The 17,419-nt window shown below is 40.1% G+C and overlaps 1 protein-coding gene across 2 annotated transcripts in view; it reads right to left on the bottom strand.

The window, feature by feature from the left end:
• RIOK1 (RIO kinase 1) overlaps positions 1-17,419 on the bottom strand; it is a 40,014-nt gene that overhangs the window by 8,773 nt on the left and 13,822 nt on the right. Inside the window, exons 9-17 of one of the 2 annotated variants that reach the window (XM_064362962.1) lie at positions 16,633-16,719; positions 16,096-16,233; positions 15,317-15,420; positions 14,983-15,089; positions 11,989-12,054; positions 10,988-11,107; positions 9,955-10,008; positions 8,512-8,664; positions 5,523-5,625 (exon numbers count right to left, since the gene is read on the bottom strand). In XM_064362962.1, the coding sequence (XP_064219032.1) occupies positions 5,523-5,625; positions 8,512-8,664; positions 9,955-10,008; positions 10,988-11,107; positions 11,989-12,054; positions 14,983-15,089; positions 15,317-15,420; positions 16,096-16,233; positions 16,633-16,719 (932 nt within the window). Of the gene's footprint in view, positions 1-583; positions 5,626-8,511; positions 8,665-9,954; positions 10,009-10,987; positions 11,108-11,988; positions 12,055-14,982; positions 15,090-15,316; positions 15,421-16,095; positions 16,234-16,632; positions 16,720-17,419 lie in introns of those variants that run through there. The other variant, XM_064362963.1, reaches the window with a different exon arrangement.

Raw genomic sequence — 17,419 nt, 5'->3', positions numbered from 1 at the left:
GGCGCAGTGGCTCAACTGGGCACAGTGGCTCAAGCCTGTAATCCCGGCACTTTGGGAGGCCGAGGAGGGCGGATCATGAGGTCAGGAGATCGAGACCATCCTGACCAACATGATTAAACAACCATCTCTACTAAAATACAAAAATTAGCAGGGCCTGGTGGCAGGCACCTGTAGTCCCAGCTACTCGGGAGGCTGAGACAGGAGAATTGCTTGAACCTAGGAGGCAGAGGTTGCAGTGAGCCAAGCTTGTGCCACTGCACTTCAGCCTGGCAACAGAGCGAGACACCGTCTCAAAAAAAAAAAAACCTCTCTTCTCATCTTTCTGATTCCTGAAACACTCCCACAGTGCCCTTTGAAAATCAAAAACAAATCTTTATTCCCAACTTCTCTTGAGGGTTCCCTTCTCCTCACTGCACCTTCACTCTGGTTCTCCTCTTGGGCACCTCTTCCCTGCTGCCCTCTTCCACCCTGTGTCATCAGACGCCACTCACTTCCCCTCCATTGTGGGCATGGGTGATGCCCCCTCCTGCAGCGCGCTACCTCTCACTCTGAATATTTTAAGCTTGTCTCCGACACTCTCACCTTTTTTTTTTTGAGATGGAGTTTTACTCTTGTTGCCCAGGCTGGAGTGCAACAGCACAATCTTGGCTCACTGCAACCTCCACCTCCCGGGTTCAAGCGATTCTCCTGCCTCAGCCTCCCAAGTAGCTGGGACTACAGGCATGTGCCACCACGCCCAGCTAATTTTGTGTTTTCAGTAGAGACAGGGTTTTTCCATGTTGGTCAGGCTGGTCTTGAACCCCCAGCTTGAGGTGATCCCCCCTCCTCAGCCTCCTAAAGTGCTGTGATTACAGGCGTGAGCCACCACACCCGGCCTCTCCAACACTCTCAAACATGCCCATCAGAACTCAAGTGACTCTCCACAACTCCGCCTCAGTCTTTCCCCTTCTAGCCTTCGGTGCTTTTATTTGCTACGCTACTGCAGCCACTCACGTCCATGGCCGTATCCTAGACACCTCCAGCAAGGGCAACCTCCATACTACAACTTCCAATACCCCATTCTCTCACCGCAGCCTCTCCAGCTTAGCATTCTAGCATCCTGACTCCAGCAATGTTTTGGCCCCAAAAGGACCTCCCACTACTTTTTCACTGCCAAGTTATATGACCTATGACAGATATATACTGTACAGAATTTGTAATGGCTAAAAGTTCACCCAAAGATGACAAACGGTGATCAGCCTTTAAACAAACCCATATACAGCACCAATAAAAGGCAACGGAAACCAGTCTCCGAGATCTGGAGATGGCTCTGCTTTATGCCAGAAGAAACTCGTAACATTCTGGAAAAAAAAAGAAAGCAAAAGGATTTTGTGGCAGTGAGGCTACTCTAGCTGTAAGGTCCACCTCCTCATGATGATGACCAGCCAGCAACCAAGGCAGGACCTGCAGTGACACAGAAAGTGAAGGAAAGCTGAAAACCAAAGTCAAGAATTCCACAAACGCAGTCTAGAGTCTCCAAATTCAGAGGCTTCTACAAACCATCAACTGGGACTAAGATCTCTGGAAGGCATAGATGCAAGATAGTAGTAATTCTTTCCTTACAAAACTGGCTTTAATGATTTCATACCAATATTATGGTTTCCCCGGAAACACTTAAAAAAAAACCTTCACGTCCAAGGCAACACAAACACAAAGGATATGAAAGTTAAAAACTCCAACCAAAATGCAGGGAATGTGATACCCTAATCCCATTTAGGAGACAGAATGTAGAGAGTTCTTGGTTTTGATCCCTGTGCTTGAAATCTTCATGGGAAACTACATTTGAGGAGAACCTGCTCACGCTGCCGATCCTTTTAGCTCTTCCATCAAAAAAGTAAACCTCAGAAATCAAAGTAAAGCTCTGAACATTCAAGGTCTTTATTTACGATGTGTATGTAGAGACCACTAGAAATTAGAGAGCTTATCAAGCTTTTGAAAAGGAAAAGGATTTTTTTAGAGATATCATTCAGAGCCTGACATTTGAGATGTCCTTAAATTCCATTTTTACCTGCATCTGGAGGAACTTTTATTTAATCTCCTTATTTTCTGAGCCAAAAGGTTAATGAAATCAGTCACAAAACAGTATGGGCCCATAGCCAAGAAACAAGTTGCCTGGACAGAATTAAACAGAATACTCATGAAAAGGAAAGATCTGGCCAGGCACGGTGGTTCATGCCTGTAATCCCAGCACTTTGGGAGGGAGAGGTGGGTGGATCACGAGGTCAAGAGATCAAGACATCCTGGCCAACGTGGGGAAACCCCATCTCCACTAAAAATACAAAAATAAACTGGGCGTGGTGCCACACACACCTGTAGTCCCAGCTACTCGGAAGGCTGAGGCAAGAGAATCACTTGAACCTGGGAAGTGGAGATTGCAGTGAGCTGAGATTGCGCCACTGCACTCCAGCCTGGCCACAGAGCAAGACTCTGTTTCAAAAAAAAAAAAAGAAAAGGAAAGGAAAGATCTCAAACAACTCTTAGTACCAAGCTATAGTATTTTTCAACATCTTGGGTCTGTCTTCATCAAGTTAGAAATAAAGCTGAAGAAAAATTGATGTTAGCCAAAAACCATGGATTCATACTTGACCAGAGAGACCCGGGCAAAGAGCTGCCACCATTCCTATTTCTTCACTAAAAGACCACACTCAAATGGTGGTGCTGGCCAGGTGTGATGGCTCATGCCTGTAATCCCAGCACTTTGGGAGGCCAAGGTGGGCAGATCACCTAAGGTCAGGAGTTTGAGACCAGCCTGGCCAACATGGTGAAACCCCATCTCCACTAAAAATACAAAAATTAGCCAGGTGTGGTGGCGGGCACCTGTAATCCTAGCTACTCAGGAGGCTAAGAATCACTTGAACCTGGGAGGCGAAGGTCGCAGTGAGTCAAGATCACGCCACTATGCTTCAGCCCAGGCGAAAAAGCGAGACTCTGTCTCAAAAAAACAAAAAACAAATGGTGGTGCTTTCAGGCTGAGAAACATTCTATTCCTAAACAGCTTTATCAAAGGAAGAATGAGGACAGCAGCTAGGAAAGAGCTGTGATTTTGTGCTTCAAATAAGTTATCCAGATTCCTCATAGAAAACTTTACAGACATCTACATTATTTTGACGGATGAGAAAAATCAACAAAACATGAAATCAGATATATCTACAACCGACAAAATAATGTCCACAGCTTTGGGCCAAGAGACCCAAACTTACCTTTCCAAATAGAAAGTAACTGTACAACCAATAATCCATTAACACTAAAACCTGCCAAACAATTAAAATTCAACTGTTATCAAAGTCAGCAAACAGCCCTGCTAGTTGCTTGCCTAAGATTAGGCTCCTTCTAAGCCTTCTGATGATGACAATAATTTCAGACAAGGTTGGCAAGAATACAATGAGTGGCTGGCTATTAACCAGCCACAACCTTATGACCCAGAATCCAAACGAGGATACAGCCACAGCAGCGAGAGGGGTATCAAAACAACTTTTCTGAGGTTAGAATCTTCCTGCATTACTAAATTTTGATGCTTTATAAGTCACTTCCTCCCAGTAGTAATGTAAGAGAATGAACTGCTCCACTGTCCTGCTATTGCTACATCTGGCCAAGTGGCACTGATTCCAAACTTGGAAACCACGTGAGAGACAGCAAAGATAGCACTGAGGGACTTAGCCTCCTAAAGCAAACATGCTGTGTCAGAGAGTAAGACCAAAACAAACACAAGAATTGGAAGATCCTGAAAATAAACTCCCCAAATGTGTATAGGAGTGATATCTGCTTTTTCTTTTTCTTTTGTTGTGCTAACTGTAGACTATTTTAGAGGGACTATTTTTGTGTTTCATTGAAATTATATTTCATATTTTGAACTTTACAGTCAAAATATACATAATAAAGAGCGCAAATGATTTCCCCCAATAACCCACTGTCAAACCCACTGTCAAATAAGCAGGGGCAAGCTTCAGTTTAAGTGAAAACTAGGGGTTGAGTTAGAGAAATTGTTTCTAAACGCAATGACTACAATAGTCACTTCTAACATAAAGCATATCATTTAAAAAAATGGTAATTTCTTTTAGCATCTGTGCTTTGCTGCAATATAAGTTTTTATTTTATCTCACCCTCCTACCCTCCCCAAACCTGCTCCCACCCACAGTCCTTCTCATCACAGTAAGTGACAACTCCAGTCATCTCAGTTGCTGCTTAGGTCAGAAATCCTGAAGTCATCCTTCACTCCTTGCAATCTCATCTCCTCCCTTAGAAAACGCAACCACTTCTCATGTCTGCTACCATCTTATACCAAGCCATCAGCATCTCTTGCTTGGGTTTACTTCAGTGAACATACCCACTGGTCTCCCAGCCTTGCTTCCTGGTCAATTCTCCACAGGGGCCAGGGTGATCCTTCTAAAACAGAAGTCAGATCATATCACTCCCCTGCTCAAAATCCTCCCATGGCCTTACACTATCTGAATGCATCTACTACTTTCTCCCTTGATGAGGATGTCCCAGCCCTGTTTCTGCAAGATGTTACGTACAATTCTGCCTCAAGGCTTTGCAACTGCTGGTGGCTTTGCCTGGCATGTTCTTCCTTCCTGATATGCACACCATTCACCCTCTTCAAGTATTTGCTCAAATACTGCCCCTCAGTAAGGTCTTTCCAGGAACCCTATTTTAAACTACAAACTCCCACATCTATTGACGCTCTCACATCTCTGCCTTATTTCTCTCCATAGAATTTACCACCTGCTTATATGCTGCTTTTTACTTGTTTTGGTTAAGGTCTTATCTTCCTATCAAAATGTAAACTACCCAAAGATAGTAATTTTTGTCTATTTTGTTTTCTGCTATAGCCCTAGCAACTAAAATTCTTAAATTTTTGAGGAATGAACATGCCAAATGATTGAATTTTGGAGTTAGGAACTGAGAAGTCCTAGCTCCAAAAAGAACATTAAAGATGAAGTATAAGAGAATTACAAATGATCACCAATACACACAAGGGCAGAGTTGTAGTGAATGATTAAATCAACAGCCAGCTGAACTGCGAGTGAAATTCCCATTATATAAACGTGGCCTTCTAATCAGGTGACCTCAGATGGGTCTCTGGTGCATACAGAGAAAGCAAAACCAATTTTCCCCTGAATGCCTCTGGACACTTATGTCAGAGTTACAGATGTTGTCTACATTTAAATATTGATCATGTTTCCAAAAACATATTTATAGGAGAAAATATATAAAAATAAAAATGTACAAAGTTCTTCATTAAAATGATAGCTTAAATAAATCCTCTGTCAACACCAGACAGAGCCAGTGACTGGATCTAGACTCTAGAGCTTAGAGCTTTTTACATAATTACATGAAAACATTTGAATCAGTCTTCACAGACAGTGCCGTGAAGACAATTTGGTTAAAATCAATAAGCCATCTTCCAGACGCAGCTTAGGGTTCAGACAAGAAAAGTAACTGATGAAAACGACTGTACATAATACAGTTCTCATTCTATTTGCCTTTTTTCGTCTTGGCTGTCTTCTCCTTTCTTTTTTTCACATGTTTAGGAATTTTGTTTTTTCTTTTCTCTCTCTGGGCTTCCTTGACCATCTTTTTTCTTTCCTGTAAAAAACAAACAAACAAACAAAAACAAATTTCATTCATTTGGAATATGTATTTTTTTTTTTTCTCCTTAGACAAGGTCTTGCTCTGTCACCCAGACTGGAGTACAGTGGCGTAACCATGGTTCACTTCAGCCTCCACCTCCTGGGCTCCAGCAATCCTCCTACCTCAGCCTCCTGAGTAGCTGGGACAACAAGTTTGCACCACCACACCTGGCTAGGTTTTTTTTGGGGTATTTTTTGGTAGAGATGGGGCTTTGCCAGATTGCTCAGGCTGGTCTTGAACTCCTGGGCTCAAGTGATCCGCCCACCTCGATCTCCCAAAATGCTGGGATTATAGGCATGAGCCACTAGGTCCACCTGGAGTATTCTTATTATTATAACTAAATAAAATATATATGAAGAATAAAAGTGAGTATAATGTAAAAAAAAAAAAAGAAAAGAAAATGATTATGGGTTGGTAGAGGAACTTCGGGTGAAAACTGTCTTTCAGCTTTTTCTTTTTAGAGACAGGGACTCACTCTGTTGCCCAGGCTGGAGGACAGTGGCATGATCACTGTGCACTGCAGCCTCAAGCTCCTGGGCTCAAGCAATCCTCTTGCCTCAACCTCCCCTGAGACTACAGGCATGAGCCACCATAACTGGCTTTGAGCTTCCTTAATAGAAATTTGAAGACAGCCAAACAGAAATATCCCTAAGAATGTTATTCAACGTTTGTAAATACTTTTCTTTACAAGTTCTATATTCTAACAGAAATAAACATTGGAAAAAGACAAAATATTTGTTTCTAATAGACATACGAGAAAATATGCTAGCAGCTGAGTATGCTTCTCAGGAGTCTTGGGACCCACACTGCATAAGGTTTGAAGGATTAGACTAAGATGGAAGAATAATAGTTACACAGCATTCATTTAGCAGTGTCTCTTATGTCTATGGCTGGGGATTAAAGAAATACAAAAGTCCCTTCTTATCCATGGGGGATATGTTCCAAGACCCCCAGTGGATGCTTAAAACCATGGATAGTGCCAAACCCTATATATACTATGCTTCTTTGTATACATACATACCTATGTTGAGGTTTAACTTATAAATTAGGCATAGTAAGAGATAATAACTAATAATAAAATAGAATAACAATACAATAAAAGTTATCTGAATGTGGTCTCTCTCTCTCAAAATATCCCACAGTATCATACTCATGTGACAGTAGCTTATTAATTGGCAGATCCAGCCTCTCCAGTAATTTTTCTATTTTTTAGTCCAAATCTACTCCTGAATCTGTGTAGCTATTCCAGTAAATGGCCTGGTGTCATTCATTTCAGGGGAACTCTTGCTGAAACCTCTGAAACCTTCGTATAGGCTCAATGCTTTCTGGTGCAACAGGGTGCCATCAAATGCTGGAGGATGTTTTTGTTTACATGTTTCACCCACAAATTTAATGCCTTTTCCATCTTAACCAAGCAATTATCACATACTATGGCCCTAACTTTTGCAGTATGGGATGAGCAAAACCAGCACAAACATCTTTTTCTTTCTTCACAGTTTCACAGATAAAAGACTCTCACCATAGGGCTCAGCAACTTCAGCATATGATTCTTTTCCTTTCCTTATTTATTTGAGATAGAATCTCACTCTGTCACCCAGGCTGGCATGCAGTGGCATGATCAGTTCACTATAACCTGAAACTTCTGGGCTCAAGGGATCCTCTTGCCTTGGCCTCCCAAGTGTCTGGAACTACAGGTGCTCATCAGCAATGTTTTAACAGAGATGGGTATCACTTTGTTGCTCAGACTGGTCGCGAGTGATCATCCCTCCTTGGCCTCTCAAAGTGCTAGGATTACAGGTGTGAGTTCCTTGTTAAGAATGGTCACCTTTTCACTTAAAGGAAGAACTTTATGGCTTCTCTTAAGCATACCTGAAATTCCAACATCACTACTCTTGTAATTTATGGCTGTTATTAAGCAAAGTAAGGGTTACTTGCACGCAAGCACCACAACACCACAGCAGCTGAACTGAGAACCAAGAAGACTACAAAATGACTAACGAGTGGGGAGTGTTGACAGTGTGAAGACGCTGGACCACGTGATGATTCACATCCCAGGCAGGATAGAGGAGGACAGCATGAACTTCATCACACTACTTAGGATAGTGTGCAATTTAAAACCTATAAATTGTTTACTTCTGGAATTTTCCATCCATTTAATATTTGCAAACGATGGCTGACTACAGAGAACTGAAACAGTAGAAAGTGAAAGCATGGGTGGGAGGACTATTATATAGTCGTTTAGATTCCAGAAACTTCAAGCTGGGCTATACATCTCCCTGAAATGGCTCTTCAGTATTTACCCTGGGTCAGCTCTAACATCACTTGTGCTTCATGTGAAATGTATTTAGTGTGTGCTCTCTTTAGGCAATGACCAAGGTGCTCTGATGAGCAGCCCAAGTACCACTAAAAGTCAAGTTCGCATTTAGGTATTAAAACTGTAATTAGAGGTACTTACCAATAACGTTTTCAGCAATCATGATCTAGCTAGATCCTTGAGCAAAGAAACATGAGAGCGGCTGTGCTCCCACACTAAAGAAAAGGGGAGGCTGGGCGTGGGGGTTCACATCTGTAATCCTAGCACTTTGGGAGGCCAAGGCGGGCGGATCATGAGGTCAAGAGATCGAGATCATCCTGGCCAATATGGTGAAACCTCATCTCTACTAAAAATACAAAAATTAGCTGTGCATAGAGACGCTCACCTATAGTCCCAGCTACTCGGGAGGCTGAGGCAGGAGAATCACTTGAACCTGAGCCGAGATCCTGCCACTGCACGCCAGCCTGGATGACAGAGCAAGACTCCGTCTCGAAAAAAAAAAAAGAGGAATGTACTTCATTGCTTACCTTTTTATCAATGTCGGGGTCAGTGGTGTGTTTCTTGGGGCGAGCATGATCTCCCTGCTCTTCAGAGTCTGTGTCAGAGCACTCAGCGCTTCCAATATCTCCTGAATCAGAACAAGTCTTTTCCTCCACTTGATTTTCTAGGAGTGCAGGGACCTTGAAGTTATTAAAGAACCATGTTATTCTAAACCAATTAGTTATGTGTTGTTGTTAAATGTGTTAATGCCAGAATTGAGATTTTTGGCTTACAAATAGTATGTTAAAACTAACATCCTGTATGAAACATCAAAACGCCAGAATGAACATCAGGAGGGAAACATGAAAGTAGCCATTCCAAGTGAGGCTCAAGAACATACCCAAATGAAGGAACCAGGGCTTGACTGGGGGACCTAGACCAATGACACAGCTGTTCTGCTACTTTGAGCTAATTGGGAGCCTTTAGTTGGGATTGGGAAAGGGGTGAAATACACATAGAGGTAAAAAATAAAGATTTATACAGATAATTTCACAGCTGTTTTCCTGTGAACCACATTTCTAGCAATAAACCAATCCAACTGAGAGGGAAAACAATATTCAGAGATGAGAAATTTTCATTACTTCCTGAAATTTAGCAGTTGTCTAATACAGTCCTTCCTAGTAGTTTTTAAAAGAGTGAAGATTTCCTTTTCATAAGAAAAAAAGACATATCTTTAGAAGCCAATTGTGCACAAGATTTTCTAGCTCACTGCAATAAAATCTTCATGCTCTGGAATCCAAAGTATAACTTCCTTATGACACCTGTTATTATAACTCAGAAACACAAAATACCAGAATTTCCCTAAAATTCATTCCACAGTTTGAATTAAATTCAAATCACAGTTTGATTTTAAGAAAGCAAACTGTGATCCTTTATTTGAGTCTTCAATTAGGAAGATTTAAAAAAGATAAAGACTGCTTTTGTGACTGCCTAAGTTAGAATTATGTAATTCCTACCCTTCTAAAATGTAAAACAAAACAAGATTGTTTTAAGAAAAAAGAACATTACAGGAATCCAGCACAGCAGGACTGCTGAACTCCTGAGACAGTTTTTTAACAAGTAATATCCTGGTAGGAGACCACATTCTATACTATTTTCCTAAGCTGGTTGTAAAAACCATCAAGAAGCACAATGGCTATCATCAATAACCCCACAAATGACGACTAGGATACAAAAAGATAAATACCTCACCTGCAATAACAGAACAATTCAGAGACAGAATGAAAAATAAATCAATTTGTGTTTAGAAAGAACACAAAAAGGGCATTTCGGAAGATGCCCGTGGACTTTGAAAGCAATTATAAAATTTGAACAAAATAGCATTAATGTAGTTCTAACGATATTAAATAAAAAATAAATAATACAACTAGAGTTTTATATCCTTTAAAAGTGTTTTCACAGAAACAAACAGTAACACATGTTCTTCATACCTTCTGAACTCCTGACAAATCTTTCTTCAATCCTGTGACAGTTTGGTATAGAATCTTGTAACCAAAAGAAAAAAAATAATGATCAACATAAAACTAGACAGTGAAATATGCATATTGCACTATTAAAAACAATGTGGGCTAAATAGTATCTCCTATGATTATAAAAAGGCATCTAAAATTAATCCATATTATAAACACAGGAAGTTTATAATATGGACACTATTTCTGTCTACCAGATGTACTGGCCAAATCCAACCAGCCACCTGGTAGTTGGCTAATTTTTGTATTTTTAGTAGAGATGGGGTTTCACTATGTTGGCCAGGTTGCTCTCAAACTCCTGACCTCAAGTGATCCACCCACCTCAGCCTCTCAAAGTATTGGGATTACAGGCGTGAGCCACTGTACCCGGCCTACCTGGTAGTTTTTACAGATAAACATTTGCAACCAATTTGAAGATAGCAAACACAAACTTTGAGACCCAACTAAGCAAAATATTATCTGCCCCTCATCAAATAATTCCGTTCTTCTCTGGTGTACTTGTATTACACAAAACTGTATTCAGTTATTATTAAAGTATTTCTAATTTCACAAATAAAAATTGAGGGTTTTTTCTTTTGTTACATAAGGACCTATGTAATCACCTCAATTTTGTTTTTTGGCTTGCAAAGCCTAAAATATTTACATCTGGCCCATTACCAAAAAGAAATTTTTCTTGAATGATGTACATTAAAGAAATATATGTAAATGAACCTTATATAATACCCATTAATAGCCTAGACTTCTATCTGAATCATCTTGTTTCTATAATTAAGGCTTGTTGGACTCATTCAAATGTGTTACCTCCTCTCATAAATTCCAATGAATTCCCTTTACATTCAATGTGCATGCGAGTTAACACAGATGGAGCTAGTCATCTCACTAGTTCAGAAGCCGATATTCACGATTAGGGGAACTTAAAAGGCCCAAATAGGTTTGGGACAGTCCCCTACTACTTTGGAAGAGCTGCTTGCTATATACAAACCATGCTACTTACATTGTCTTGTTGGGCATTCATGGCCATGTCCTCTTCCTTCAATTTCATAATTATGTCCATATCCCTCTCATAATTTTTTACTTCATTCAAGGTTCTAGGAATATATGCTCGCTTAAACACCTAACAGAGAGGAAAAGCAAAATCAAAACTGTTATTCATATACTTCTCACATTCACACAGCATACTCATCCATCGGGTTACAGGGGACTCCATATATTCATTCATCCCCAACACTGATGCTGGGCCATTCTGTCTGCACATACTGGTGTCCCATCTGTGCGGTGGTGTCCCAAAAGTAATGCTACTAATGATAGAACACTAAATTTTGCATATGACTTACTTTAAGGAAGGGGAAAAAAAAATTAGAGCTGATTCAAGGCTATCCTTAGAGTAACACTTCTCCTTCGTGTTCCAAAAACCTTTTCTGAGCAGGAGGGAAAGGGGTAGAATTACAGTTGGCAAGCGCTGCCTGGCTATGCCTTACAAAACGTACACAGCTGCTACAGTGAAAAAGCTGGAGAAGTGCCAACAAACGCAGGGCACCTCACAGTCAACCACTGAGAGCTGTGAGAATTTTTTTAAAAAGTCTACTATGGCTCCTTCACAAAAAAACACCCTGACTCATTTTTATCAAAGCATAATATTTAAAATCTACAACATTTCTAGAATCAATATGTAAGTCATTTAAAAACTTGTATTTGCAAACTGAAAACAGGCTTTTCCTTCTTGACTCCTATATCCTAACAGGCTCTTTAAAAATTTTCTGCATCTAGGACAATAGGCTAACAAGTTGCTGAGTGGACCAATACAGTGAAATGTAAACCATCCAACTTGGCTCACTTAAATCATTTACCATAATACATCTCAAGGAAATATTACCATTATTTGAAAAAACTGCTTATCTATTTAAATCAAGTTTATGCTCTAGCAACATTAAAACAAAAAAAAAGACCTCAAAACACAAGTGTTTCCAAAGGCTGTAAACAGATAACAAATCCTACCTCTTCATCCACATGATCTTGGCTAGACCTTTCTTCCTTGGTCCTTTGAGATGCTATTTCCATGGCCTTGGAAAGAAAACAAAAATGACTTTCTTTTACATTCAAACTGCAGAAGATACATCCATGCCCTGGTTTTGGTACAAATTTGTTCCAGTCTTTATAAGTATCACCTCCTCACACTTCTGAAAGCACTTAGTGAGCTCTAATGGTACAGGTTAGCTTTCTAGCACAGACCTTACCAAAAAGTCTGCCATCAACCCAAAAGTAACAGAATAAACTAAACTCTTCTAGCCTAAGGGGATTCCTAGCCCCCCTTTTTCAAAAGTTATGCTACTTTTACTAAATTCAAATAATTAGCAAAAGCATTTACTAAGGAATACAGAGACCTAAAGAAAGAATCAATCCATAAATCCTAAGCAGTCAGTGAAGGCAATTGCAAAGAAGGCTGGCTGGCTGTAAATCTTGAGTGACATGGCTCTATTGCTGCTGCAGTATAAACCACCAGAAACAGCTCTCTGAGCAAACAATGACTGAAACAAAGGTGCTAAAGATTCCAAAGGTTTTTTGGCTTGTAAAATTGAGTGTCTGTTCTCTTCTCTATATAGAAAGAAAAAAAAAAAGTGGGAGCAGTTTTTTATTTAAGTTTAGACATAAAAATCAGGCTGACCTGGGCACAGTAGCTCATGCCTGTAATCCTAGCACTTTGGGAGGCTGAGGCAGGTGGATCACCTGAGGTCAGGAGTTCATGACCAGCCTGGGCAGCATGGTGAAACCCCATCTCTAGTAAAAATACAAAAAATCAGTCAGGCGTGGTTGTAGGTGCCTATAATCCCAGTTACTGGGGAGGCTGAGGCAGGAGAATTACTTTAACCCGAAGGTTGCAGTGAGCCGAAATTACATACTGCACTCCAGCCTAGCTGACAAAAGTGGAAACTTTGTCTTCAAAAAAAAAAAAAAAAGAGGTTGGGCGCAGTAGCTCATGCCTGTAATCCCAGCACTTTGGGAGGCCAAGACGGGCAGATCACCTGAGATCAGGGGTTTGAGATCAGCCTGACCAACATGGAGAAACCCTGTCTCTACTAAAGATACAAAATTAGCCGAACGTGGTGGCGGGTGGCTATAATCCCAGCTACTTGGGAGGCTGAAGCAGGAGAATCACCTGAACCCGGGAGGCAGAGGCAGGTAGATCACCTGAGGTCAGGAGTTCAAGACCAGTCATGGTCAGCATGGTGAAACCCTGTCTCTATAAAAATACAAAAGTTAGCCAGGCATGATGGCAGGTGCCTGTAATCCCAGCTACTCATGAGGCTGAGGCAGGAGAATTGCTTGAAACCAGGAGGCAGAGGTTGCAGTGAGCCAAGATTGCGCCATTGCATTCCAGCCTGAGTGACAGAACAACACTCCGTCTCAAAAAAAAAAACAAAAAAAACCCTGAAAACCTGTGTAGAGGCATACATGCCAAGTGTTCAAAACTCTATAATTCAGAGACAAAAATAAAAATAGATAAACTGGATCACATCAAAATTTAAAACTTCTGTGCATCAAAGGATACAATCAACAGAGTGAAAAGACAAATCACAGAGAAATACTTGCAAATTATGTATCTGATATATCCAGAAAATACAAACAACTACAACTCAACAACAACAAAAAACCCAATTAAAGTAAAAGACATGGGGCTGGACACTGTGGCTTATGCCTATAACCCCAGAACTTTGGGAGGCTGAGATGGGAGGACTGCTTAAGACAAGGAGTTTAAGACCAGACGAAAACACAGTGAAATCCTGTCCCAACGAAATGAAAAAAAAAATTAGCTAGGAATCATGGTGTGTACCTATAGTACCAGCAGGCTGAGGCAGGAGGACTGCTTAAGTCTAGAAGGTTGAGGCTGTAGTGAGCCAGGATTGTACCACTGTACTCCAGACTGGGTGACACAGAGACTTGGCCTCTTTAAAAAAAAAAAAAAAAAAAAAGACATATCTCCAAAGAAAATACATAAATGGCTAAGAAGCACATGAAAAGATGCTCAACATTACTAGTCATCAGAGAAACACAAACCAAAAACCATAACATACACCTCACACTCATTAGGGGGTCTCTCATCGTCAAAACAAAACAAAAAATAATAGGTGTTGGTGAGGGTATGGAGATTAATAATAAGTGCTGGTGATGATGTGGAGAAACTGAAACTCTTGTGCACTGTTGGTAGTAATGTAAAATGGTGCAGCCACTACAGTAAACAGTATGGTGGGTTCCTCAGAAACTTGAAAATAGAAGTATCATTTGATCCAGCGATTCTGTTTCTGGGTATATGTTCAAAAGAACTGAAAGCAGGGTCTTGAAGAGAGATTTAAATATCCATTTTCATAACAGCATTATTCAGAATAGTCAGAAGGCATTAAGCAACCCGTATGTTTATCCACAGATGAATGGATAAACAAAATGTAGTATATACATACACTGGACTATCATTCAGTCTTAAAAGAAGAAATCCTAGGCCAGGCTCAGTGGCTCATGTCTGTAATCCCAGCAATTTGGGAGAAAAAAAAAAAAACAGAGAGAGACCTGGCTTTACCATTGGCTGTTGGCTGTTTTGCTCTATTTTTGATTCCTTATCTGTTAAGTAAGAAGGAAAAGGTCTCAGGAAGCTGTCAAAATGAATAAACTATAGTGTTCAATCTGAGTCCTTCAGAAGTGTCAAGCAAATACAAATTATTACTGGTTAGCATCCCAAATCCAAACATCAAAAATCTGGAATACTCCAAAATCCAAAACTTTCTGAGCACCAACGTGATGCCCAAATGAAATGTGAAAAGAGCACTGAGGAGTTTGGATTTTGATATTTGGGATGCTCAACTAGGGGAAGTTCAAGGCAAATATTTCAAAATTTTTAAAAATCCAAAATCCAAAACACTTCTGGTCCCAAGCATTTTAGATAAGAGATACTGAACCTGCACTACTATTTTCTATTCCTCCTTCCTCTCCCCATCTTACCTTTGAGAGATAAGCATCCATGTTCTCATATGTAATGGATGGATCTGTGACAAATTCAAAGAGCTCCCGCACAGTCATGACGGCAACACTGTGCTTTATAAAGAAATCTGTCAGAAGGATAAACAATAATGATAGCTTTTATTAGGAAAAAGGTTATTATTCCAACTACCTTTTAGAGAAACAAAGAGAAAAAATTAGACACCATCTCCCAGCAAATGGTTTAAGTGTCACTGCATCAAACAACTTAGTGAGAAAATTTTATGCCAACAGCTTAAATGAGTATAAAACCAACATAGACCAACAAGCTGTTTCGAAAATGCCCATTTCTACTCACCATTGACATTGGCACAGTCCTTTCTCAAGAACTCCAAGGCATGTGGGTGGTCGTGCTCCACCGACTGAGAAACATCAATGATATACACGCCTCCACCGTGGTACCTGTTGGCCAGAGACACAGAAGCTGTGGGATGCCACTACTTTACTATGTTTTTTGTTTAAAATAAATTCTACTCTTAAGAGCAAGGGAAGTAATTCACAAAATGACTAAGGTAGATAAGATGAGGCCATCTTGACTAACAGATGAAAACTGGGCAAATTTCCAAAGTCCATTCACTGTTAATGATCCAAGCGGTCAATTCCATGACTAAGGTCACTGAAAAAAGGAATATTATCTTGTACCATTTGGAAGCCAACAATAAAACTTCAGAAGGTAGTGTGACTTCTTGGATTGTGATTTTGTTTATCATTTTATTTTATTTTATTTTATTTTTGAGACGGAGTTTCGCTTGTACCCAGGCTGGAGTGCAATGGCGCGATCTCGGCTCACCACAACCTCTGTCTCCTGGGTTCAAGCAATTCTCCTGCCTCAGCCTCCCGAGTAGCTGGGACTACAGGCGTGCGCCACCATTCCCAGCTAATTTTTGTATTTTTAGTAGAGATGGGGTTTCACCATGTTGACCAGGATGGTCTCTATCTCTTGACCTCGTGATCCACCCGTCTCGGCCTCCCAAAGTGCTGGGATTATAGGTGTGAGCCACCGCGCCCGGCCTGTTTATCATTTTAAAGGACACAAAACAACTTACAGGCAGTTCCTAAGAGACAAAATACACTTACAGCATGTTAAATTCACTGAGATCTGCATGGACGAGTCTGGCATCCTGATACATTCTTCTCATGTATTGAATGACCTGCAGGTACAACTCCCGAGCCTTGGATTCTGATAACTGGACATTTTTCAAGAGTGCTGCAGGCCTTGAATTAAAAGAAAATGAACTAAGATAAAATGACCATGAACAAGTTTTCTCGCTTCTTACTATACTGTTACATGCCCTTCTCTTCTACAACTCATCATGTGAGCTGTATATGGGACAATTTGTCTCAATGCAGAATCACCAAGAAGGTACCAGAAAATAGATGCTTTCCCAAAACACTACATAAGACATCCCTCCAACACAGGACTAACTTGCTCCTCATTCTGAAGCATTTTCATACTTAAAAAGGTAGAATAAATTGATAACACTTATGCACTAATACAGTGGGAAAGATTCATAAAACAAGCTATTCAAATAGGAAATACTCAGAGTGGATAAACTCAAAGCACTTAAAAATACATTTCTGAGAATGCAGTTATTAGGCCTTCCCTGTACTTACATGTCATCTTTACCAATGAAGCTCATGACAAGAACATGACTTCTTAACATTATTGGTTCTGGACATGGTATCGCTGCTGTGTTTAGCCTGTGATATCACAACAAATAAAAGGACAACTGAAAAGTTGAAAACGCATCTAAATAAATTACAATGACTGCAGGTCACAAGATTAATATTGCTGTTAAAAAAACAGCACCAAGGCCTCTTAAGTGTATTATAATATTTAATAAACTCTAAAATGATTTTAAGTGGCACCATTATGTACCACTGAGAATGACAAAACACTAGCAATTAAGCTATTACATCCTATAACTTGTAATTCCCAAACCAATTCCAGAGATGTTAAACTGAAAAACATGTGCATCTTACAATGGAGGAAATAGAGGAGATATGTCCACAATTATCTTTTGAGTTGATTAGCCTGAAAAATAGCTGGACTCATACCTAATAGCTTGTTGAACACAAAAGACTTTCAAAACAAGCAGTACTTGCTCAGTACTACACTATCCAATGCATCACCTGTGTAGAGCATAGAAAGTTAAGACATTTTAAAAACTCCGTAATTTTCAGAAATCTTAAATCTCAACTAGATGAGGCCTTTACCTGATAAAAAGGTGTCAGTGCAAACAAAGAATGTACAAAAGTGTCCAAAACTGGACTGAAATAAGACAAGGAAACTAAGATAAACAAAGAGTTCACGACCTAACAAGATTTGCCTAGAACTCCAATACCTATGAAAATGTGACAGAGTATTATCATCATCTGATTGTGTCACTTTCCTGCTTAA

Source organism: Aotus nancymaae, unplaced genomic scaffold (assembly GCF_030222135.1).
Source record: "Aotus nancymaae isolate 86718 unplaced genomic scaffold, 86718_ANA_hifiasm-v0.15.2.pri h1tg000051l, whole genome shotgun sequence".
Classification (NCBI taxonomy): domain Eukaryota; kingdom Metazoa; phylum Chordata; class Mammalia; order Primates; family Aotidae; genus Aotus; species Aotus nancymaae.
This window is presented reverse-complemented; position numbering and strand designations above follow the sequence as displayed.